We start from the raw sequence: 26,286 nt of genomic DNA, 5'->3' as shown, positions 1-26,286 counted from the left end.
AAGAGAAGAGACGCAACAGGTTTCATTTTAAACCAGGACAACGCAGGAATTACATCATGTTGTCCATTTCTCAAAAAAACTTTCTTTCATTTTATTTAAAAGTTTTGATTGTGTTTATTCAACCATGATTTTTAAAGGGAATATTACACGTTGAAATTCAGCGCAGTTCACTGTGGCTTCTCTCATTCTGGTAAGTGCGCACTTTGGAAAATGTCTGAGGCGGACGCTGTCCGTGAACGCATCACCATCACCGCTTTCCTGTTGCTCAGAGGAGGCAGGCCGGTGATTTTCCACTGCCGCTGATGTCTCTGGTCCCCCGGTTTTAAGAGACAAAGGTCAGAAAGAGAAGCTTATAAATAGGCTAAAATATAAGCTTCCGACGCGTCCACACTTCAGTCGCTCTCACGGACACGGGAGGACACGGACAAGACTAACCGGACAAGGGACCGAGCGCAAAGGACATTAAAAGGACAAAATAACAGAAAACATCACATCATCGTAGCAGGTAAAGAAAAAAACCCTTTATTCATGTTACACTCATTTAGAATTAAACTGAGATGGATGTCCATGATGCTTTTCTGCGTTTTTCAGGGATTTTTTCTTTTGTTGGGTGTTAAATTTAAACGTATTTCCAACTCTTTTGTGTATGAATGAAAAAATGTTTATTTGCAAACTAAGAAGATGGAAAAACAGGAAAAGTTTATCTGCAGCAGTAGCAGATAAACTCAGTGCTGTGTTGTTTCACAGTTTAGTTGTGTTTGTGCGGGAGCTGCGTGGATGCGGGGATGTTTCTTTGTCAAGCGTGGAGAGCTCTCTCTCTCCCTCTCCCTCTCTCTCTCTCTGTCTCTGGTATTGCTTCGTGCGCTTAGGAAGGTTTTACCGGTGGATTTGCATTTCCTCATGTCTGCATTCAACGCTGCGAACTTTGATTTTACACTTTTGTTTTGAAAATTTGCCTATATTTTTATGTTGGGAAAAATAAAGTTAATTGTCAGCCGCAACATTTCCTTATTCACAATTTCATAAAAAGCGTTTTTCCCCCTTTCTAACCTTGACTCTCTTTACATCCGAACCCAGACCGAAACAGTGCTGCTCGGCTGAGCTGCTGTTTTAGTTCCGTTGTGAAAAGGGGAAGTGAGGCGCTCACTGCGCTCAGGAGGCGGAGATGCTCCTCCGCCGCGCTGAGCACCGAGCGCTGCCTCCCTCTCCACCTTTTGTCTCGCTTCCTGCTTTCTTTAATTTCCTCTTTTTGTCACATAGTTTTTAATTTAAACGCTACAGACTCCATTCTCTGCGCAGCGTCTCGTTTATTCCTCATATTAAACTGAGTATTTGAGTCGTCTGCCTCCAATGTTTGAAACGTCTTAAAAAGTGGACTCTGGTTTATTTTCAGTTTGTTTCCTGATGCTTGAACGTGATGGAGGGGAAACAGAAGCGCCTCACTGACAGGCTCTGTCTGTGTGTTGGTGTCAGAACCCATCCAGTTGGTTTCCATTTTAGGATCATTTGGACATTTTGACTGCTCCAAAGTTAAACTAATACTAAATGATGTTTGTCGCCCGTATTCGTTTATCAGCTTCTGGTATTTCAAAACTGCGAAGGACTTTCCCTTGAGTTCTGTTTCCCAGAATGACAGAAAGCCGCTAAATCAGCACACTGATGGGAAACTGTGATAAAACGACCGACACTTTGGGACAGAAGATGAGACTCGGGTTGTTTAAGTTGGTTTGTTAATCTTCAGTCTTTTGACGGCATCTTGTTTCAGAACTTGGTTGATAAAATGGCATCAAGTTTGTTGTAATCGACTCACAAGCGTCTTAATGGGAGGATTTAATTTATTCATTGAATTTGGATTATTTGTCACACTGCTATGCGACAAGATGCTCTGAGCGTCACACTGATTGTTTTCTCTTTTTTTTTCATTTAACTTTTAATCTCCTTGCTTTAACCCTGAATGTCACGAATCATGAATATATTCCAATCTGAGATACAAATAATGTTCTTTAATATCTCATGATTCAAGACACTACAGGGATCCTGGAGTCATTGTTGATTCTTTCAAGAAAAAAAATGTGTTTAAAGATTGAAATCCAATGAGTCTGGGCTAAATCGACCATGAGGAAACATTGAGGTTTTGTAGCCTCCGTCTTCCTGTTTGCCAAACCGGAGCTGAAAGCTTCTGTATTAACGAAGGACTTGTTTGCTGTTAAATGATTCAGTAAGTGTGTAACCTGAGGTTTGTGGAAAAGGGGTGTGTTAGTGAAATCTTAAGCTATAAATGTGATCTTGTCTCTTTAAATGACAGCTGAGAACGACTGTGGGAATTCACACCGACCCCATGAAGAGAAACGCCACCGAGTTAATTTGCATCATCTGTTCTTGAACCTTTTATCCCCCTGCGTCCTTCGCTGCACATCAGGCTCCCTCTTCACTGCTGCTGTACATATTAACTGACATGAACCACTGACCCACTCCGCTCTCAAATTAGAGCTGCCCCATTAATCTGGTATGATTGTATCTGCGTGTGTTGGGCTTTGAAATATGTTGTTTTACTTGGCAGTAAAGATGATAATCAACACTCAGCACAATGTTATTAGAAGTAATATCAGTTACTTTCATGTTGTCATACCTGAGCGTGATGGAGGGCAAACAATGGTGACATGGTGAGTCCGACAAACCAGCTCCCCCTTGTGGCTGACACTTGCATGAATTCATTTTTTGTCCTTAATCGGTAAATTAGTTGATTGTAATTTATTCTCATAAGAAAAATATATAGTTTGAAATTTAAATACATATTAAATTTATTTAATATTTATTAAATAAATAATAAATTATTTATTTACCTCCATTTACCTCCTGGTCTGGGCTTTGATTAGACCATCTTAATTGCATTTACATTTATGAGTGAAATGGACAAAATTGAATGCTTTATTTTTATGTGAATATGTATATTTTTTATTATCATGCTGCTACATTAAGTTCTAAGTGTCTTATGACGTATTCATTTCAGGAGTCTTTAATCTTGTTGCCATAACAAAAACAGCAGCACAACTAAATTCCCAAATATTTGGAATATGTTTTTTTGGCAAATTACCACAGCTTATGATTTTGACTATTAATTATTCTATATTTGTATTTGGCTCCTATTTGAACCAAGTATCCACTTTTAATCCCCTCCCCCACACAGAATCAGACACAGGATGCTTTCATTTGGTAAATGTTGTGCTGAATTTGACTCTGTCGAAAACATCACAGCAATCGGGGAAAAAACAAAAACAAGATGCACCACGGCCATCCTGTGTCGTCTTCTTTCTAGTGCATTATTAGAAAATGAAATGAGAAGCTTTCTAATTATTATTGTCTATGATCTTATATTGTTCTTGCAATATTGGCCTCAGCTAGGCTATGGGAAGCGTTTAGCACATCAACTTCAACATTCACCACAAGACTTAACAGCTAAAGACCAAAAATGTTTCATCATTCATACGTTGGTTGCCGGAAAAGCGTTTTTTAAATGATGAATAACTTTGTGTCAGCCTTAAAATGAGTTTCCAAAACACATTATTATGATATAATCTGCTAAGACACATTTTTAAACTCCATTTTTAATCTTTTTCCGTTATATGTAGGAGTCCAACATGTTCACAGAGAACAGAAAGTTAGAACTGCTCCACTCTTTGAACGAGTCAGTGGCATAGTCAAAGCAAACCAGGTTGAGAGTGATTCAGTTTTAAGAAACCAAATTCAAACATTGTAGATATAAAGTTTTATTGTAGAATTTCACACTGTCAGAGTTTTCTGTTCATAGTTTATTTTAGTCAGCACAACCATATTCTAAAACTGTGAAGATTACTGCATCCAGTTAATCTCGCCTGCATGCAGACCAGATCATTTCCCTCTGTTGAAAGTTTCTTTGCATGACTTATGCAAAGTGCATCAGCCACAATCTTTAAACAACGTGCCGTGTTTTCATGCCACCTTTCCCCACCTGCCATGATGTGAGCTGACTAAAACTCAGTGATGTTCTGGCATTACTTCCTGTTACTGTTTTTAATACTTGCTTAATCATTTACAGCGTGATGCATTCAAATTACATTCGACAAAAGGCTGCTCTCATTTTTCAGTCAAATTGATATCATTTTCTCATTCTCCTTTCAACATGTCACCTTTTGTGCTTCCTAGCTGAAGCAGAAATGCCCCTCCCCCATAAATTCTTGCATTCCTCTACTATTACCCCCTTCTGTCTGATTCACAAGATTATCTCTGTAATCTCCTTTTTTCCTGTTACACTTTCAGCTGCTGTAAAATGAATATTTTATGAAACAAGGCTAAGTTTGTGGATGCTTCAGACTGCAGACTGAAGCTGCAGAAAGTGGGGATGCAAAGGGAGCTGATTTCAGAGCGATCCAGTGGAAGAATCCTTGACATTTTTGTGTGCATCTGGTAAATTAGTTTGGCTCATTTTCTCCAAAACGTCACTTTTTTTTCAGTTGGCTCCAAATTTGCACATCTGTCTCACTGACGAATGGATTTAGGTGACTCAAATAACAGCCTGTAAGCCCAATTAGTTTCAAATCCTGAATGGTCCGTTTGCAACAATGAAACAAAATGCACAAAAGTGACATGTCCTGAAAACAACAACATGAGAAATGGGAAGAGAAGCAACACGGGCAGATGAATGCATTCAGTGAGGAGCAGGGTGGGGGAGGGGAAGCTGGTGATGGATGAGTGGACGCAATCGGTGACCGGTTCGCTGAAAAGGTACATGCTCTTAAAATAGGAGAGTGAGTTATGCAAGTCATCTGGCTGAGAAAAAAGTGTTTGTGGCCGGGTTCTGAAACGGTCCTACTCAAATCCAGACTCTTGGTCCAGTTTGCTCTAAGAAAACCCCAAACACAGAGCAGAGGCCAATTAATATCCTGGTCCTGGTGAATGACCTGAGCTCTCAACTGAGCGCCATGATAAAGAACAGTCTAAGAAGAAAAAGAGCTGGTTGAATCTTCAGCACAGGAAACGTTGAACCGTCATTTTACAGAATGATCATAAAAACCTGGTCTGATTCTGTCTGAATCTGTCTGAATCTGTCTGAATCTGTCTGATTCTGTCTGAATCTGTCTGATTCTGTCTGAAAAGCTGCTAAATGGCCAAGCGGTTGTTAACTGGGCATGTGGTGACCTGTAAAACAGGAGTAAATCAATAAAACAATAATTAATTAGTAAACTGCTGTTAATCATATAATCACCCAGTTTAGTTTTAATTTGTTAAACTTTAAACGACAAGTCAGTTACAGTTCAGAATCCTTTAAAATGATGTGAAATGCCCCTTTAGTGCTAGCTTTAATGGAAATGTGATGTTTTCATAGAGATGTGTTAAATATTGCAGAATGTGCTTTGTCCAAAAGCTTGTGTTGTGTTGGGCTTTCTAAATTGCATAGATCAGTTTGTTACCAGTATTTTACCTCAAACATAACGGAGTTTAGTATTTCATAAAGCAGGAAGTGTTTAGCACGTGCTTGTGCGCATGTGGGCCGATCGAGGGGCGACATTCAACTGTGACAAAATAAGTTTGCTTTGCTTTGTTTGTAGGGTTTAATCTGTTCAAAAATGTTCACCAGTTTCATACATGATGTACAAATGAGCATTTTACATACAAACAGTACAAAGTTGTTGGTTTTCTCTGAAATGTGGTCTTATCGTTAAGTCAGATCTCGAGAATGAATGAGAGAAACGGATAGTAAAGGTGAGAGTGCAGCAGCAGTTGGGCCGATGAATAAAGATAAGGATGTGACATTTTCCACAGTTGGAGGCATGTGCTGACTGCTAAGCATGTGTCTCTTTCCTGACTTTCTTTTTCTCCTTCGCTGTCGCCATTGGGTGGAAATTTACAGCTGTAGTTGCTGATCATGATCACATTGTTCTTCTGTTTCTACATTTTTGTCAGAGCAGATGAGGAAGGACAGAAGGAGGAAGTAAAGTGGTTCATTAAAGTTTAGGTTTCTTTTCATTGCTAAAAATATCTTTGGTTACTGTTCAACTTTTAGCCTTACACTGAAGTACAATCAGCAGAAGATCATTTCTGGTTCTTGCTCCACTTGTGGCCCAGGCAGGTTTAAACAAACAGAAATGACAGTCAGTATATGTTACAAATGAAGCCTTATTAAATTTGCATTAAGAACGGTGTCAGTGCTAGAATGTGGATTTGTGGTTAGTTAATGACACTGTTACACGTTGGTCTGCACCTGCTTCACATGGTGTGTTTCCAAAACAGACGAAGTCGAGCAGCAAAGCAGCAGCACAACGTCTCCACAGAGACGTTGTGCTGCTGCTTTTCTCTTTAAAGTCTTATTTATTTAAACTATTATTTTAGTTGGAAAATTCTTCCCTTGAACATCTAATATAGGTGAAGCGTACAACAGTTCATGCTTCTCCTGCAAAAAAGATTTTCACTTCTTAGATTTGAGCTTCTCTGCTGGTCATTTATCAGGTGGATTGACTTTGCAGTCCATCGCCGTTTGTGGCACATTGGGCATCTAGTGTTTATGCAATGTTACTTTGATAAATATTTAAGCAACATTTCCTGAATAATGTTTTCTCCACCACTTTTTAAATGATTTTAATATGAAGTTATGCTACATTTCTGCATTTTCTATCCACAGAATGGCACAAAAAGAGAAACTTCAGTGTCTGAAGGACTTCCATAAGGACACGTTGAAGCCGTCTCCTGGTAAGAGCCCTGGCACTCGGCCTGAAGACGAGGCGGAGGGCAAACACCCCCAGAGGGAGAAGTGGGCCAGCAAGTTGGACTTTGTCCTGTCTGTGGCCGGAGGATTTGTAGGTTTAGGGAACGTGTGGCGTTTCCCTTACCTCTGCTATAAGAATGGTGGAGGTAAGCATCAAATGGTTTGAAAAATCATTTTGTTTACTACTTTTCTTTTACTTTATCTGTATGGGTTTTGTTTCGTCTCCCATTTCTAGGTGCGTTTCTCATCCCCTACTTCATTTTCCTGTTTGGCGGAGGTCTGCCAGTCTTCTTCCTGGAGGTTGCCCTGGGTCAGTTCACCTCTGAGGGCGGCATCACCTGCTGGGAGAAGCTTTGTCCCATTTTTACTGGTATGTAGCTTGTTATTAAAATCCAGTTGCTAAAATGGTAAATTTGAATGAAAACAAAACCTGTGCACCAGGAAATTTGAACGCCTCAAACCCTTCCTGTGTAGAAGGCATTTTTTTTTTATTTTGACAAACAAGAACTACTTATAATTTCCCCCACTGATGTCAGACTGAAACTTTTACATGTTGGGCACATTTTAAGGCTTCCTAGTTTCACAGTCATGTCTTCCCTTCTTTGAAGCTTTTAAACACAAGTTAGCATTAGCATCCATCTGCCAGACTGCAGTGCCATAAAAACCTATTAACTCTCTCCTGAATGTCTCCACATGAGCTCTCCAGAAATCATTCAGACCTGCTGTACCACATGACCATGCGCTTCTGATGTGCCTGAAACTTCATCATAATAATAACAGGAGTGCCTTTGATTCTAACACTTTGAAATGGGATTGAGTTGCTTTTGTTGCCATTTCCATGTGATTTGTGGAGGGACTGATGCAGCGAGGGAGGCAGTCGACCTCTGCCATGCCTCTGATGTAGTAGTCATAGACCGCCATCGTTTGACTCGTATATCGACGAGCAGACCTTCAGCCTGTGCTTTGTGTCGGCACCAGTCAGAGTTTAAAAGCACAAAGAAGAATCGGATCAGAACCGTTCCTAATAAGAAAAGCAATAAAAGTGAGATATCAAATAAATTTGAAGCATTTGCTAACAGCAGGATCACAACACCATAACTGATTTGAAGAGAATGTCAAAGGAAGATTTCAGAAGATTTACCAAGATGTGATTGCATACTTGAGAAGGGATGCATTATGGGAAAACCTGTGGAAAATCCCTCCAATAGTCACTTTATATGACCATGGAAAGCAGGACGGTGTGTGCAGTGAAAACCAAAATCTACTTTATTATAGAACAGTTATGTTATGAGGCTGACATTTAAACACCGCTGGATATTTAATAGCTTGTTTATGTAACTTCATTTACACGTAAAATATGCACAGTTTTGGACTTTAGCAGCAACTGATCCTCAGGTTTACCCGGTTAAATATCTTCAATCCAAAATCTACCAGACACATGTGAGCCATCGTCTTTCTCCTCAGCAGCAGTGACTCATGAATTTAATGATCACTGCACCACAAAGGATGAAAAGAAATTCCCTTTTTATGATTAATTAAATAAATGCAGTTTAGATTCTTTGATTTGTTTTTAATTTTAGTTATTTCTTTTGTTTTGTTTGCAGGTGGAGCAGTGGACTTTTGTCCGCTGCTCCACCTGCCCCGCCCTTTTATTATCAGATTTTTCTTGAAGCAGTTCCCCCATCACCCAATAAGAGAGACCAGGCCTGTCTCTCTTATTTAAGATTCCGGTTTTTTTCCACACCTCTGCTGTTTTTGACAGAGGAATGGCTGAGTCACACCAGATTCTCCTCCAATAAGAGCGCTGAGACTTTGCCCAGCAGCCGTCACCAGGCAACAACCAGGGCTGCGCTGGTACACCTACACACTGGGCCTGTTCGGTGCTTTAACCTTCTCCACATCTCACCTTGTCTTTCTTTTTCATCTTCCCAGAAAGCTCAACTAATGGCCCTGAGAAGTCTTGTGATATTATTTGATCAAGTCGACTTTAAGCATTTCTTTTCTCTGCCTTTATCCCCCTCTCCTCCATTTTCAGTGCCCGTGTTTAATAGTATTTTCTTCATTCTTGGCCCTTGCTTTCCCGGCCAGCTCCTCTCACTACCAGCCAAATAAGATTAACGTATTTTACTTCACTCTCACATATGCAATTGCCATTTTATCTTCACATTCTAACACATTATCGTGTGGTTGTCACAAGCACACACACTCAGACACAAGGCGGTGTACACAGTGTCCTGAATTACACATCTCTATGGTAACAGCACAGCAACACATCAGAGAGGGCTTGGAAGAAAAGAGCAGGGTGGTGGTGGGATCTGAGCCGCCGACAGATGGATTGATAAAGACGGGAGAAGGAGCAACACAAAGGCAGCCAGACGGAGCAACACGAAATGAATCGGATTCAGAAAAAACAATTAAAATTCAAGAAAAAAATATGAGATGAGCATAAAACGTGTAGAGGATGGTAAAAAATGAATCAAAATAATAAAAATTGACATTTTGTGGAAGTATAAATTTGTTTATAATGTGTAACTCAAGCCAATGCAGATGCTGTTTTTTGTTTTTTAGCCAACATCCATACCAGACAGCAGCAGGCTGAGCATAAATAACATCCTGATATCAGTTATTGATGAGCTGAAAAATATTAAGACAGAACAGAAACAAAAAGATTAAATTTTTATAGGTTTGGGTAAGAAAACACAGGTTAAGACATAAGTCATGTCAGGGTCATTTACAATAAAAACACATGATTTAAAGCAAACCTGGTTAAAAGCAGTTCTGGTTTCTCAGTCGTGAGTAGGTATAGTTAATAATTTAGAAAACCCAGGTTGTCTCATCAGAAAACTTTCTCCTCAAGTCAATCTGCTGCCCTGCATGCATTTCTGGAGCAGTGGCAGAATAAGAAGTCCCCTTTTATGGAAGATATCACCAGCAGAACCGGACGAGGGGCGGCAGCATGTCTGAGGAGGAAAGATCCAAACAAAGACAGAACGCTCCAGGACTAACATATCTGCCACAATACAGGATAATAAGCAAAATCTTAACACACAGCCACATGAAAATAAGTTGTGTTTTAGAGACGGACCGCTGCTAACAAAGAGCCTTTCTATGTCTACAAATACTGATGGGTCAAGGTGAACCAACTCATCAAACAACAAAACTGTCTGAAAATGAACTAGAACTAAACAAACCCACAGAACCTGCAGAACCACTGATGAAGAAGGAAGAATATGAAAACTCAAAAGTACAAAGAGACTCTAGATGGGAGCCGCGCTGCCGTTAATTATTAAACTCTTGCAAAAACTAAAACATTTTGTACAAAACAAGCAGCTGCTCCTCTGCTTTTTGATCGCATTCATTCTAAAAAGTCAGATAAAACGGGGACAAAAAAACCATTTGACCAGATAGCTGATGAGAAATGAGGCCATCAGATTCTCAGCAGCTGCTCAAATAATAACTCATCATCAGATAACGTTGTAAGTTCCTCCTTCTGTCCACATCCTCCACAGACTCCCAACACTGATGGGAAGCATGCTAATAATGATCACATCTGTAGCTTCTTTACCTGTTGTGACAAATTTCAGATTATTTACTCAGCAAAACCTTCAGCAGTTAAAAAAATGAGTCGACTGCATATGTGGATAAACTGAGTGAGGTCAGGCAAGGTCATCCGTCCAAGAGCTGAAGAAATGACATCATGGAGGAGAACACATCTGTTTGTTTGATCAGCACTGTCCCATGTGATCTGAGTGTGTGTGTGTGTGTGTGTGTGTGTGTGTGTGTGTGTGTGTGTGTGTTTAGAGATGCGAGGATGTTACAGCTACTAATTGGCCAAGTGATTAAAAGGACATGATTTGTTGGCAAAGTAGTTCTCGCATTCATATACATATAAAGACACACAAATGGCAGATGAGGGTGAGAATGTTGTTTCATAATTCAAGCTTCTCTATTCTCTCTCTCTCACACACACACACACACACACACTTGCGCTCACAGATGGTCGGTGACGTTGAAGGACATTAATTTGGATGAGTGGCCGCTGTCGGCTGCGCCTCGGCACATACAAAGCTTGTTTTAATGTCCTTATGAGGACTTACTGTGACTGCGGTCATTGTGTGAACTCTACTCCAAATTCTAATCCATTGGGATCCGAGTTCCTGCACCTGCTCTGACTCCAGGAGGATTACGTTTCCTCCTGAAGTTATCAGAGAATATTTCAAAACAAAACACGATCATGTGTTTACACCCATCTTGTGTCAAGGCCAGTAGTGACGCAATGAAACTTATCTGACTGCTCTTGGAAATAAAGATTTTATGTCACTCAAGATTAAAAACATCAATGATTCTGGTTGGACCTTGAATCAGCTAAAAGATGCCATACACAATATTTGAGAAATAAATTGGCAATTTAATCTCAGACACTGGATTTGTCGCTCGTCATGATTTAACATAATCCTCTGTCTGGATCGCTTTCCTTTCTTCTCCACTTGCAAATGATTTTGAGAAGACATCACATCAGCCCTCGTGTTTGTGACTCTTCTCTCACCTTCGGATGTTATCAGACCTGAAGAGGGTCAGGCCTTCGCAGCAGCTGCCCCCCAAATCACTTATTAGTCTGTTGTCAGTGTCTACATGGGTCAAAATGGGATTGGACATTTCTGCTTGGTCACAGTATGTCCTCTGAATAGAGTACAGGATTATCTTGTGCAGATGAGTTCGACAAACACTTTTCAGTATTAAAAAAGGATTAGCATGGATTCAGAACTGAATGTGCATTGTCAGAATGGGAGTTCTGGCATCCATTAAGCATTTGCCTATGAGTTGAAGGAAACCAGGTTTATTGTTACAGACGTTCTCCTGAATTTAAATGTTTTTTGGAGAGGCAGTTAATTTACTTTTTGAATGTTCTTGTGTGGATGAGGAGATTTATTTTTTATTTTTTAGTTTAAATAGCTACAGTCCAATATTGAACACCTTATTGTTGCACAAAATATTTCCCCAACTGACAGGATCTAGGTTTCACCCTTAGCTCTGAGATGATTTCATGACTTACAAAGTTCAAACCAAACCGGACCCATCCAGCTGCCTCCAACATGTCTGCAACCAACAGATTCTTCACTATTGTTTTGTTTTAAATTTGAATCCTTTGTCTTTTGCAGGTATTGGCTACGCTTCCATTGTGATTGTATCCCTCCTGAATATCTATTACATCGTCATCCTCGCCTGGGGTCTGTACTACTTGTTCCAGGTGGGGATATAAAACTGTTAAATTCCCTTTTTATCCTAAAAGTTGCACAGGAATCTAACCTGTCTAAATACATGCTCTAACAGACCTTCTGTTTTTTTAAATGACCTTTCAGTGTTTCCAGCCAGAGTTGCCCTGGGCCAAGTGCAATCAGCCCTGGAATACAGATCAATGCATTGAGGACACCTACCGCAAGAACAAAACCATCTGGGTTGCCGCCAACGCCTCCAACTTTACCTCCCCCGTCACAGAGTTTTGGGAGTAAGTTACATAAAATCCCTCACACCTGCTCACTTCCATACCCACACACAGCTTTCATGTCCGTTGTGTTCCTCATGTGAATCGCTCATTATTGGTGTGATCTCTAGCGAAGCTTTAGAAGTACGGTTAAGTATGGATTATCATTTTGCAGACACAATGTGCTGGGCATCAGCAGCGGCATCGAGGAGATCGGCCCCGTTAAATGGGACTTGGCCCTGTGTTTACTCCTTGTCTGGGTCATCTGCTTCTTTTGTATCTGGAAGGGCGTGAAATCCACCGGAAAGGTAAATCAGTGTGAAATAAATAATATTCATTCATTTAATTTAACTGAGATTCTGTTTCTCAAACTGTTGATACTGAAACAAAGACGTGCTGTGAAATTAGTATTTCCTTTTCTTCCTGGTCTGACATGGGAACATTAGGGAACATATTGGGTCTGACTCTCTTTGCAAACCGAAGCCAGGACTTGGTAACTTAAGCCACAATAACTTTTCCCACATTTACTGAAGCTGTCAATAGATGCACAGCAATTCATGATGCAGCTTCTGAGAAAACGAGGCTCCGCTTTATATTGCTGCCATAAACACAAGTTTTCACAAGACGAGAGGAGAGGCAGTAAATGAAGGACTCCGCTTTATTGGACCAATCGCTCTTGATTGATTGGTCCAATATATTGTTTCTAGTTGTTTAAGTTTGTGAAAACAACTCTTATAAAACAAAGTTGGGTCAAAATTTTCCCCAGGCAGAAAATGACTCTGTGTGCCTGAAGTCTCTATTTACAACAAAGGGAAATTACTAAGTTCACTCATTTACAAAACCCTTTTTCAAATGAAACGAGGGATATGAAAAACATGTCATGTATAAAGAACAGCTTTGTGGTTGTTTTTAATTCTTTGGGTTTCCTTATCAAACATCCAAAAGTCCCTTCTGCAAGAAAACAAGTCAGCAACTTTCACCCAGACAACAGCAGGCCACCAAGAATTTAAGGAACCTTGTTTTGTTACTCTGTTGGAAACTTTCAGTAGTTTCCCAGGTTACACTGCAAACTATTTATCAGAGAAGGAACCGTGTAAGACTGCGAAACAACAAATGTTTCAAAAACTCCAGGAATATGTTTGAATTTAAGAAACATTATAAAACTTTAACTTTTCATTCAGGAGGAATTCAGGAAGTACATTTTTAAAATGAACATAAAAAGCCTCTTTCAGAAAAAATACAATAAGTGTTTTTATTTCAGTACCTGTAATGACTTCATTAGGAATATGAGCAGACAATTTAGGGAAGAGTCAAAAATGACCAATTTGAAACTGGAACTCGGAGATGAACGCAGTATTGTGTGTGTGTGTGTGTGTGTTCGTTCTACCTCAGGTGGTCTACATCACGGCCACGTTCCCGTTCGTCATGCTCATCGTCCTGTTGATCCGCGGTGTAACTCTGCCCGGTGCTTCTGAAGGCATCAAGTTCTACCTGTATCCTGACCTCGAACGCCTCAAAGACCCAGAGGTAGGTTCCCCCCTGTGCTGCCTGATTCCCAGAGCCTCTTCACTCAGCTCCTGTTACAGAAATATTTCCTTCTTCTAGTGAAAGGATTTGTTTGGACGTGAACTTTGTTGGTCATTGAAATTCCTGGAATGAAATTTAGACACCAGGACATTTTTTTTTCTAAATCAAGCAAAGAAGTTAAAAAAAAGCACAAATCATTAACTGTATGTTAAAGATTCTACGATCGGTGTATAATAATGCAGTCCTGGCTTTAGAAGTCCAGGAGTGAGCAGGCCAGATGTTTTTGACCATTTTTGTGGAAAGTTTGCAATAGACTAGGACTTAATTTATTGTCATTGCACAAAGATACGACAGTGAATTTGGCAACAAAATGTTGCTTGGCTGCCAGAATACACAGAAAGTGCTGCAAAACTATAAGTATGACTTATATAAGTATGTATATGTACTTATAAATACAAGTACATATACATACAGGTGTTATTGGTGCAGGTAAAAAAGGTAAACTCACTATTATGCATTAATGTGAAAAAATGCAGGGATCTGTTGATTTTGCATGAATTTCCACAATTGCAGAATCACAACAACCTGGGCGAGTGCTAAATGTTGCAATAACAATATAGTTTGTGATAAATAAATAAATCTTTAGGACTTCACCACCTTACCGCTTCTTTGCCTTTTCTAGAACTTGAACTTTTCTGCTGCATTGAACAGCCAGTGTTACCAAACAGATGACGGTCATTCAGATCCTGGATGTGTGGTAGTTAAATAATGACCCAGAATTTATTGCAGGCAAAGTATTACCTCATGATATGAATACTGCAGTCATAATGACATCAGTTGTGCAGTACCATGGTTCCAGGTTTTTTTCCATTGTGTTCTTATGCTATAAAGGGAATTGATAATCTTGGCAGATACAAGCTAAGCACAGAACACTAGCAAAGGTTTCAAACCATGCTAAACGTTTAGCTTTCCATTACCCAGACGTCATCAGCAGGCCTCAGCCTCTCTGTTGCTCTCTCCCTACTTGGCAGGTGTGGATTGATGCCGGCACTCAGATCTTCTTCTCCTATGCCATCTGTCTGGGCGCCATGACGTCCTTGGGGAGCTACAACAAGTACAAATACAACTGCTACAGGTGAGGCGTCAGTTTTCAGGGGCCGGGCGGGGTGTGGTGTGGTAGGGGAGAGACTGGGTGTGGGGGGTGAAGGGATCCTTGTGTGTTCATTAACAAATCCTCCTCATGACATATGTGTGACATAGGGACTGTTTGCTGCTGGGAGCCCTCAACAGTGGTACCAGTTTTGTGTCTGGCTTCGCAATATTTTCCGTCCTGGGCTTCATGGCACAAGAGCAAGGGGTGGACATTGCTGAGGTGGCAGAGTCAGGTACGAGGGTTCTGTAAAGGCGGCAGTGATGGTGGGCGCTGCTTCCTGGTTAATAAATTAAATAACAGTCATTTCAAAAGAAAAACAGCAACGAAACCCAAAAGAGAATTCGCCTCTACGTTCATTTTCGAACTTGAGTGACAATTTAGAAACATCATGGATTCCCTGATTAAAACACAAATGACGGCATCGGAATATGGAAGCTTCCGCAATCAAACACTTCTTGACAAAAGCAGATTTAGGAGATAAGAACCTATTTGGTCGGTTTGTACGCGCTGATTTAAGTAAGGCAAGCTGGCGCAAGGCAGAGGGAGCTGTGCTTTATGTCTTTAAGGAAGACGTTTTTAGGGAAGAGTTGAGGAAAAGCTGCTGCTGATACTTTACGGCACATCTTATGTCAGTGTGGCGGTTTAAAGATTTGAGTTTTGGTTCTGAGATGTTCCTCATTTACAGCCAACAACCTGATGGTGCCTTTGGCTTTCATCCAGCTGAGAGGCATTTGTTGTTAGAGGTTACATCTATGACTCTTTTTCTGCAACCTTAAGTACAATGAGATTTCCATGGATTTCTGTCATGTTTTCTCACCGTATGCGGCCTAACACTAAGCCTGACCATTAAAGGAGCCCAGGTTACTGTGGATGTTTGCTTTCACTTTTTGACAGAATCACACAAGGATTTCATTTATCCCTACTTTTAAAAACAAGAGCAGAGCCATGGTGATTAATGACTTATCCTGTAAACACACCCAACGTCAAAGTTGTTAAATCCAATGGAGATGGAAGAGTGTTTTCTAAGAACTTGTTTGCAAAGACTGGTTCTGCTCTTTTTGCTGAATTGCTTTTCACTCCAGTTATTTGAATAAGACTTGGCGGCATGCTGTTTGATTGATGTAAAGGTTTATTATTTTAGAGAAAGTCATTTTCTTCATCAACAGGTTTTGTGAAGCAACACCTTATCTAAAGCCCCAAGATCAGCAAATTTCATAACAAGTCCATGTAGCTTAGTATTGCTTTCTACGTTAACAGTATATGCTGGCAGCCCAGTCGATGCAAACATTGCACAATTCTGTAAAGTCCACCTGACAGTGGGGTTTGCAGAATCGTCCAATATCTGTGATATTTGGCGAGTGGGCTGATGGTCTGTGAGGAGTTGGTCAGAGAAGCTCGAGGAAGCAAAGCGCTGCAAGCTAACATGATGCTAGCTGTTAAACTGAGAATTTGATAGGATTCTTGTAAGGAGCAAGATAAAATGGACGACTAAAACATTTTTACAGAATTTTATCTTTGGAAAGGAAAGCAAAGAAGTTTTCAGAAAGAAATTTGTAAGTTTTCCTAAACTGCAGCAGTTTAGGCTGAACATACGTTTAAAGCTAAATAAGAGAAGGGATGCTCTTGCTCCATAGTGTGACTTTAACTGTGCAACGGCTTGGCACACAGCCTCAAATGACTTAACAATGGGATAAAAAGAGAAGAAAGGCTTCTTAATATTTGGTGCTGTGCACAGTAAACTCACGATAACAGTATAATCATCATGAACTCAGTTACTTTTGATTTGGTACATTTTCTGAAGGTTTGTTTTCCCTCTGTGGCTGGGAGTTGGTTTAACCTTTGTGAGTCAACGTGGTGTTTGGTTGGATGCCTTGTCATAATTTGCTACAAAAATGGAACCTATTGATACACTCTACTATCAGCTGCAATGCTGTTTGCTGTTATGGCTGCTTCCTTGTTCCTTGACTTTTGTTTTACAGTTCCCAATGTAGCATCATTTAAATTCGACCTCTTAAAAACAAATCATTAAAAAAAAGCATTTGCTTTTTATCTGACCACAAGTTTTACATCTGCTGCTGTTTTGCAATAGTCCTTTTGCATTCCCCGTTGAAATGGCCAACCGTACTTCAGTTGGGGATTCAAAACGACTTGAGGAACGTGTGCATGGTAAACAGAATGTATCGGACACACCTCCATGTGCTTGATTTGCCTTTTTGAAGCATTTGGGGCTTATTCAACTTCAATCAGAGCAACGTTTACAGTGGTCCTTCCTTTTTAAACGATGTAACATACTTTATGCATCCTGTAACATCTCTCTTCTAACTGACTTACTTCCACAGAGATACTGTTATAAACACAAATGTATATAAATGTGCTTTATTTGCTTTTAACTATACTTGTGTGTTTTATTGTAATATAAGGTCCCATTAATTATGTGCTTGTAAGTGAAATGAAATTGTCATGTGTTGAGTGTGTACAGTTAGTGTGTCTTAACGCTCTGCAAGCAAGAGGTAAGTAAAGATGTGCTTTAGATAATTATTTTCAATGAATCTTTATCCAAATATACTTTACATGTGAACTTGATCTGTGTGCTGTAGTCAGGCATTGATTAACTCTTCACTTCCTGCTCTGCGTCGGTTGTTTGGGGGCATTTTCCTCCCCCACAGGGATGCAGATCAGATGAGATTATCATATGATTCTAATGTTGCTCCTCCCCACCCCCTTCTGTCTCCTCTTCCTGCTCTTCTGCAGGTCCAGGCCTGGCATTCATTGCCTACCCCAAGGCTGTTACCATGATGCCTTTTCCTACACTCTGGGCAATCCTCTTCTTCATTATGCTGCTGCTGCTTGGCCTCGACAGTCAGGTCAGCAGATAAACTAACAAACAGGATTTTTCTATAAAGTAATACAGTCTACAAGACCTCTGTTTTCTCCCAGTGTTCCCAGTACTAACTGCAGAAATGCACCACTCAGTCAGAGACAGGAGGAGGGTCTTAGTGCTGTCAATCACTCTTGTACTCAACCCCTCCTCCTTGCTCTCTGCTACACTAAAACTTGTTAACCACAAGATATAACGGATTTTCTTAAATGTTGATTAGACACATTGAGCAGAGAGTACATAAGCGTGATTGACAGCACTAGGCTCCTCCTCCTGGCTTTGATTGGTTGTTGTAGGTGGGGAGTGGTGCATTTGTTCAGATGGCAGCAGTACCTTTTTTTTTAAATCTTTCGAAATCAGCCTTTCAGTAAGGTGGATTGTCGTCATTTATTTTACTTTATAGTGTCTTCTATATAAAACAATAAATCACATGCATCAAAACCAATGCATACCAAGTAATGTGTGCATTTTCAAATCCAGCTTACAACAGTAGATGACACTTAAAGTAACGTAACTCAGGACAGAAAACTGAGCTTGGTTTGAAATCCTGGAGGTCAGTGGAAGGACAATCTGACTTTCCATCCGTTTTTTGTCTTGCAGTTTGTGGAGGTGGAAGGGCAGATCACATCACTGGTGGATCTGTATCCGTCCTTCCTAAGGAAGGGTTACTGCAGAGAGGTCTTCATCGCTATCATCTGCTGCATCAGCTACCTGTTTGGACTTACCATGGTGACCAAGGTAACGAAACAATATGAGGAGGTGGAAAAAGGTGCTGAATGTAAAAGGCACCTCAGCCAAACGTTGAGCATTAAAATGGTAGTTTAGTTTGACATGAACGCAGCAGCTCCTGACCTCTTTTCAGGGTTCATGTAGTTGGAACCAGAGCGTTTGGACTGCAGTCAGTGTGAACCCCTGAGAGACGATGGCGGAGGGAGGGGGAGTTCTCATGACTTTTAGTGTCAAGTCATGAGAACTTCCTTTCCATCTGATGGTATTAATAGTTACAGACCCAATTTAGATTTTCCAAATCCCCTTGCTTCCTCCTCATTCTCTTTTTATATCTCCTGTTTTCTCATTTATCCCCTGGACTCTTTAAGTCCTTCTGTACTTTTTTTTCAAACCCAGTCGTTTTGTCATAATTGTTTCTTCCTGTTTGCATGCTCTAGTTTTCTTTTTTATATTCAACCATCTCCCTAACTTCCTGTATGAGCTATGCATACACATTCTAAATCTGTATAAATACTGACAGGAAATGCACAAGTATGCATTTTAGATGCAGATTTTTGTGTATCAGAATTTTTAATCAAAACTGAAAATCATTCCAGCATATTCAATTTTACTCATCTTGTCGCCGAGCATTTTAATCAGAACCTTTCAGTTTGTTTCCTGCTGATCTGAGACGATACGACACATTTGATCTGTTTAATGGTTACGGTTTGCTCTTCACCAGATCAATGTTCTGATTGAATGTTTTTGTTTAATCACTAAGTTTTAATCAAAATCAATCACCGGTTTGAACCACTTGAGATGAATCTGATCTTATTGAAATGTTTTAGTGCCTTTATTATTGATGTTGCCATGGCTTCAGGTCACCACTGGTGTCTATTTTTCTATTTCCTAGATTCAGTTTGAGGTGTAATGGTACAGAAACTTTGACTTTAGATGAGGGGTTTGTTGAAGATCCTCTCCACCTTCTCTCATCTGTTCTTCAGTCATGTCGGCTCCGTTTCAGAACAATGCCTCCAGTCCTTCCCCTCTTTTCACGCAGACCTTCACTGTACCGACTCATTCCCTCCGTTTCCCTTTTTGTTGTTCCCATGACAACTTCATTTTCGGGCTGCTGTGGCCTGATTCAGCTTTAGGATTCCCAGGATTGGGGATCATTTTTCATATTGTCGACACGCAGGAGGTCGTGTACCGTCACTCCTGTTCAGACACGTCATCTGCTCAGATTTAAGCTGCTTTCTTGCTGTTTACATGTTAAACTTTCCTGGAACGACTTCCTCCAAAACTATTTGTGTGGAGTTGGAGCCAGAACAGATCATGTGTTTTTATTTTGCTTTAAAATGTTGAGACTAAAACGACGTCTCTCTGCAGGGTGGCATGTATGTTTTCCAGCTGTTTGACTACTATGCAGCGAGCGGTGTGTGCCTTCTGTGGGTGGCATTCTTTGAATGTATAGCTGTTGCCTGGGTTTATGGTGAGTATAATTAATCCCAACAATACTGAAGCTCATTATTCAGTTCCCTGATCAGAAATATTAATTTACAGGCATAAAAAGAAAAATAAAGCTGCTTTGTCTTTTACTGCTGCGAACCTCACCAGAAGGATCCTTACACTCATGTTTTTGCAGGCGCTGATAATTTTTATGATGCAATTGAGGACATGATTGGCTACAGACCAAATCCTTGGATGAAATGGAGCTGGACTGTTGTCACTCCTTTACTGTGCATGGTAAGGACTTTCTAATGAACCTGCCCAGAACTTTATGACGGTTATTTTGAACAAATATCTGAATATAAAACCATAAAAATGTGGATTTAAATGTGTCCCTTTTCCACCACAGGGCTGCTTTATCTTCTCTTTGGTCAAATACAAGCCATTGACGTACAACAAGCTGTACCAGTATCCTGACTGGGCCATTGGAATAGGCTGGACTCTGGCCTTGACCTCCATGATCTGCATCCCCATGGTGGTCGTCATCAAGATCATTCGGTCTGACGGGCCCCTCATCGAGGTGGGAGAAACGCGCAGCGAGCAGAAGATACTCTGTAGATTTACTCAGATTTCCCTGAATAAACGTCGGCCTTGGGGAACGGTCACTGATCTCAGTTTGGAGGATCAGGGATAAATTCTCAGGGGAGAATCAAACTGTTCAGAGCTAAATTTGCTTCAAGAATCATTTTCTGTCTCCTAAAATAACTTTTATTTCTTAGTAATTTGAGCTATTTTATTTCTATTTATACATCTGTTTTGCACAGATTTGTTTATATTTATGATTGAACACAAACTCAGTTCATAAAAACAAGGACAGGTATCAGAGAAGTCAAATAAATCACCTAATTCTTCCTAAATGTAGATTAAAGCTCTTTTCTTATAGTTTTTTTTCCTCTCTACATCTTTTCTCTTTCCAACTGGTTTCGTATTTTATCTTTTCATTCTTGCTCTATTTGCCTCTTTCCCTCTCTTTGCTTCATCTTTCTGTTCTTTGACATCTGTTCATGTCTTGTGTCCCTTCTGGCCTGCAGAGGATCAAGGCCGTGGCGGCCCCGGCGCGTGGAGGGGCCAGCTCCCGCCCCGCGGACCACCGTGTCCCCAACGAGCTCACCTGCCCACTGGACCCCAATGGAAACAAGGGGCTGATGATGAAGGCCCCCACCCACACCATCGTAGAAACCATGATGTAAAGGGGTGAGGAGGAGGCTCTCCATGAGAACGCTCTCTTCTCCTCTCCTGTCCTCTGAAACGCTTCTAAAGCTAGCTATCTGTCTGTCTGTGTCTTTCTGGTGGACTGATGTGGGTTTTAAGGAAAAAAAGACAAGAACCTCACATTTGAAATCTTTTAGGAATGCTTCAAAAGCTGTTTGCAGTTGAGGAAAATGATTATTACAATTCCAAACTGTTAAGTGCATTGTTTCCCTTTATAGTTCCCATGTGAGGTACATTAGCAGTGACCACTGATCATAAGCTGGTCGCTTGTTTCTTCACTGATGTTCCCAAAAAAGAACAAAGTTATGTCTTAGATTTATGGAAAGGAAACACATTCAAGTCACTGCTGATGCTAAAATATTCTATAAATTATGGTGCAGTTTGATAAAAATGCACTTCACAGCAAATGAAGACAAAAACAGGGAAATTCTGATCACACAGAAATCTTGTTTTTGGCTGAAACTGAAACATTCCCTTATTTTCATGTTAATTTCTTCCTGCAAAGTCAGAGAAGCATCCAACCGGATTTGAAGTGTGGAGTTCAAACCCTTGAGTGTGTTGTCTGTGGCGTACTGTACAGTAGTAGCTATCAGTCTATCTATATCTATCTCTTTATCTTTCCGTGTCCTAGACCAGTTTACAATATGTAAGTTACTGCAGTAGGCACTCGGCTTAAAGTTTTGGATTGAATTTTTTTTTTCTGCAGAGGAAGTTACATTATTATTATTGTTGTTAGTTTTTTCCTCTGTCAGTGTTTAGATTCTTTTATTATTATTATTATTATGGGTATTCACTATTGAATTGCTGTAGTTTTACATAGAAGGACGAACACTTCTTTCAATTGGTGAAAATACTAAGCTGTTATACAGATCACATATTTACAGTGGCAGCCTTTCTACTTCATCATGTATATCTTGGGCCACCTTTTGCAGTTGTTTTAGTTACACAAACAAATTTCAATTTAATGATTTTTCTCCAAAGTGTTTTCTTGTTATGGGCCAGCTGCTTCGTGACCACTTGGATGTTCAGACTAAAATGGAGACCTGGCAGCGACTCCTCCTGCGGTTCAGGGCAAATCTGGACACATTTACTGGGGCAGGACAAAAGCTAAGACTCATCTCCAGTTCAGATCAGGTGACCCAGTCAGTTGTGTTTCTTAGCACTGCAAAGCAGGAGAGCAACAAAATCCTGTGACACAACAGAGAATAACGCTGCCAGGGCTTTCCAGTCGGCAGAACTTTGTGTGGGGAAACTGGCACTAGAGGAACCAAAAAGCATAATTTTGGGAAACCTGATCAACACCGACAGAGACAAACTAAAGACGTCCAAAAGGAATTTTATTCATGGAAAATAAGAAAGTTTTTTAACTGCTCAAACTAAAAGTTAACTCGATCTGAGTTCCTGAACATGTTTAATCATAAAGAACATCAAAAGGATCGAGTGTAGAGGCATAAAATGTGATTTTACCCAGTTTTTCTCTTTTGAAGACCTTTTTAAAATTAGTAAATTAAGCATCAATTTGTTGAAATTATGTTAAAGGTGCCCGGCGATACGAAAACAAGGCCTCAATTCTGGCTGATTTTTAACAGTTGTGGTATAAAAACTACATGTGATTTTTTTAAATAGTAACATGGGGCCATAATGCTGATAATGTGAGCTGTTAACGACAGACTAGGTAAGAGGTAGTTGTTGGATTCAGTTTAATGTGACAAAGGGGTTTCCGTGCGTCTCACCAGCGACCATCTGCTCAGGACTTACCCTTTAAAGCTCTTGTCTGCTTTAATTTGCTTCAGAAACATTTTACTATCAGTTGGGAACAAAGAGCTGCAGTCGTAGCAAACAAAACTTGTCTTGTGCTTTAAAGGACATTCGCTCAGATTGGCACATAGAGAATCAAAAGTAACTTCTTAACTGCCTATTTTATACACAATCAAAGGTAAAGATACACTGAAATGATGTGAGAGATGTTTTTTTGCACTTGAAATGATGAGGCCAAAAATAAAATGCTCAATTCTTCAGGGTACTTGGAGGTGAAAACCATTGAGGCGGGAAGTTGTGCAGTACCCAGGAGTTGCCTGTATTTGACCAAAAACTTCCCAGTAGAGGTGGCATAGCAGCCAGAGCCTGGCGTTTGTCCTCTTCTTTTTACTGTAGTTTGTACCATTAAAGGGATTTGCTGAACCAAATCCACAGCTGACATCTATTTTCATACAGCCTTTCCTATATAACGTCTTTCTACAGCTCAGCTTCCATTTAAATGCACATACAAAGCTTCAGTGTATTCATTAACGTTTGTACAGATCTGGTTCAAGGTTCCTCTGAAGGATCATTGCACAACAATGAAAAACAAAAAAACTTTATTCATTTGCAGATTATCTTAAAATCTTCAATTTGTCCACTGAATAACTTCTTTTAGATTTAAAATCTAAAGCATATGGAAACAATTCAACTTTTTTAATGTGTATTTTCTTTTTTACATATTTTTAGAGACAGCTCTTGGCTGCTTAATTGGAAAAACATAAAGTCATCAGTAACGACTTCAACTTTAAAGCTTTTTCCAGGTGCTAAGGTCCTTCTTTTGTCAGGGATTTATTGACCAGATTATTAACTAGTGCAGTCATTTATAGGTTTGTTCTGCCTCTCGGTGTAAGTTCACAGTTTGTACCAGCCCTTCCGCCTTTTACCCTCCTGCTGTCAGTTAACCCGAGTAAACTTTCCGTTGAGCTAAGCTTACCGATTTTATTTTTTCTCTCAGAAATAATGAGTTTGCAACAGAACTAAAGCATTAGTGATGCACATGTTTTTACCGCCGAATGTTAAAATGTGAAAGTCACCTGCAGGTGAATTTAAAGTTTTCTGAAGATTTATTTTTTAGCATAAAGAAAGAAACTTTGTTTAAATGTTTTCTTTTGCCGATCCTTCTTTGATTTCATCAGTTTCTCTTGACTTGTTTGTGATCATATGTCACTTTTGCCTTTTGTATTCCAAAAATATTCAAAACCTAAAACTGGAGTGACATTGTACAAACTATGGCTCCAAAATCGGATCACATTCATTACGTGCAATACTTTGTCGAAAGTGTTAATGTTTATTTTTGCTTTTAACTTTTCATGAAACCAAAACTGAAAATTTCAGGGTCAAATTAGAAAGTGGAAACAAAACCATTAAAACCACTGTTTTAAAGAATCAAATGTTTGAAATACACTGAAAATACTGTAACAGATTTGTGATTGTATTATTTTTGAGACAGCAACACTGCCACAAATCCCACTGTCATCCATTAAGTTATAACAAAAATTGGCAGCTCACCAAAATGCCACAACCAAAGTTTTTTTTCTTGAATTTTTGACAAACATCAGTGATGTCTGCAACATCAAAGTGTTTAGCAGTCAGCTGAGGTGGAATAACTTGTGGTGCTTTTTAAAGGCTGCCAACATGTAACAAATGTAAATCCATCCAAACAACATACCATATCAGAAGTGGGTGCTCTTTTTGTCTTAAAAGTTAATCTACAAATTCTGTAAAATAATTAAAGAATGTTTTAAATTTAAATTATCTCTGGGAAGCTCTTGCGCTTTTCTGAAGAGAATCATTTCAGATTACTTTTGTACCCGAGTCCAACATATCGTCAGAATTCAGAACATGAACTCTGTCACTGAGAGGCAACGTTTGGGTTCATGAACTGAGTCTGTTTCCATCTGAGATGGAGCCCAAGGACTGAAAATAGTGAAACCTTTTCAGATTTCAGTCTCTGAAAGTCATTCCTGTCAACAGACCGGCTGATCGTGGTCTCATTTATAAATCCCTGGTCTTTCCCGCATTGCGCCACACACCAGCCCTTCCTCTGTGAGAATGTACACGGGAAAATGTTTTTGTTATTCTTGGTAAAGAAAAAACTTTTTTTTTTAAGAATTTGAATGGTTTTATTTTTTGTTTCTATCGCCAACCTGTAAGCTAAAAAATGTTTGAGCAGGTTTTACAAAACTGTAAACTTTTTTTTTTGTTTCTTAATAAAAAATTTGTCTTCAGAAAATGAAGGTGAAGTTGTCATCTGTCTGTTTGTTCCACTTCCACACACTGATACTTCCAGGTTAAAGTTTTCCACAGTATTAAATTTAAAGCTGTACTTAAACATTTTGGGCCATTTCCATGGTGATCTCGGACAAACGAGCAGGTGTAGTGACAGCTGTTAACGAAGCAAAGCATTAAACCAAAGATGTTCCACCAGTTGTCTTAAAATATAAATGATGTGGAAACTGCAGGTCCGTCTTTGGGACAGTAAACATGTGGAAGCAGGTGATCTAGACGGAGGAGATGAAACTGAAGCTTTATTAGCCAAAAATACAACCCTGCACTTCATAGTGAACACAAGCTTTAGGCATGGAGTTGGCCTAAAAGTTAAAGAATATTTTTCTTTAACTGCTGTGGAGATGAAATATCCTGTCTTTCACCAGAGGAAGGATCTTCTATGACGCTCCTTTGTGCACCTGTCACTGAAACGCCTCTGCAGCCTTTAAATGCGTGGGGTGGTAAACATGACAGACATGACGTTGGACGTTGGGTCCAACAGTCATGTTCTGTTGGCCGGAGTCCTTCCGCTTCCTGCCACCCGAACCGGGTCGGGGCGGAAAACTAGCACAGAGCTCATAAGTTATCTCTGCCTCAGACAAAATACTGATGGCTAAAACTTTTTTTCTGAGATATTACTCAAGGTTTAAAGATATTTGAAGAAAGTTTACTACACATTAAATGAAGATGGTGAAGTAAGCTCCATTTCTCTTGCAGAAACGAATTGAGCCTTTAATTTTTTTAACAGCTAAGCCTTTTTTGTTCCATCCAAGTTTTTTACAGTAAATGTCATGGGAATTGTTTTGAGAAGTCGGCTAAGGAAGTAATTTTCTTCTCACCTTATAAATCCTGACTTTATCCATAATTACAGGCTTCCTGTCGGCTGAAGTCTGGCAACCTTTAAAATCTAATAAACCCAGCCTGTGATGGGGCAACAAGTTTAAACCAAGAATATTCCAGTTAATTCTAAAACGGAGCAAATGTGAACGGAAAAAACAAGCCATCCTGGG

At 39.8% G+C, this 26,286-nt stretch overlaps 1 protein-coding gene across 1 annotated transcript; it reads left to right on the top strand.

Annotated features, from left to right (window-relative positions):
* Positions 1-231: 231 nt before the first annotated feature.
* On the top strand, positions 232-25,245 carry LOC106917937 (sodium- and chloride-dependent taurine transporter-like). Its single transcript, XM_014987253.2, has 15 exons — positions 232-505; positions 6,656-6,885; positions 6,975-7,109; positions 11,899-11,987; positions 12,100-12,245; positions 12,397-12,529; positions 13,614-13,748; positions 14,780-14,883; positions 15,009-15,133; positions 17,653-17,765; positions 18,380-18,517; positions 19,877-19,979; positions 20,133-20,233; positions 20,346-20,516; positions 21,028-25,245. The coding sequence occupies exons 2-15, from the start codon at positions 6,657-6,659 to the stop codon at positions 21,184-21,186; spliced, it is 1,881 nt and encodes a 626-aa protein (XP_014842739.1). The 5' UTR covers positions 232-505; position 6,656; the 3' UTR covers positions 21,187-25,245.
* Positions 25,246-26,286: the final 1,041 nt, after the last annotated feature.

The sequence above is a fragment of the Poecilia mexicana genome, unplaced genomic scaffold, assembly GCF_051168715.1.
Source record: "Poecilia mexicana isolate PSO_F unplaced genomic scaffold, ASM5116871v1 scaffold_5, whole genome shotgun sequence".
NCBI classification, from domain to species: domain Eukaryota; kingdom Metazoa; phylum Chordata; class Actinopteri; order Cyprinodontiformes; family Poeciliidae; genus Poecilia; species Poecilia mexicana.
Note: the sequence above shows the minus strand (reverse complement) of the source record. Positions and strands in the feature narration are given on the sequence as shown.

Excerpts from the sequence above, each read along its gene's own strand:
- LOC106917937 (XM_014987253.2), top strand. The coding sequence starts at position 6,657 with ATGGCACAAAAAGAGAAACTTCAGTGTCTGAAGGACTTCCATAAGGAC. Across the intron at positions 6,886-6,974 it reads CTGCTATAAGAATGGTGGAG|GTGCGTTTCTCATCCCCTAC; the intron begins GTAAGCATCAAA and ends TCCCATTTCTAG. Across the intron at positions 13,749-14,779 it reads AACGCCTCAAAGACCCAGAG|GTGTGGATTGATGCCGGCAC; the intron begins GTAGGTTCCCCC and ends CCTACTTGGCAG.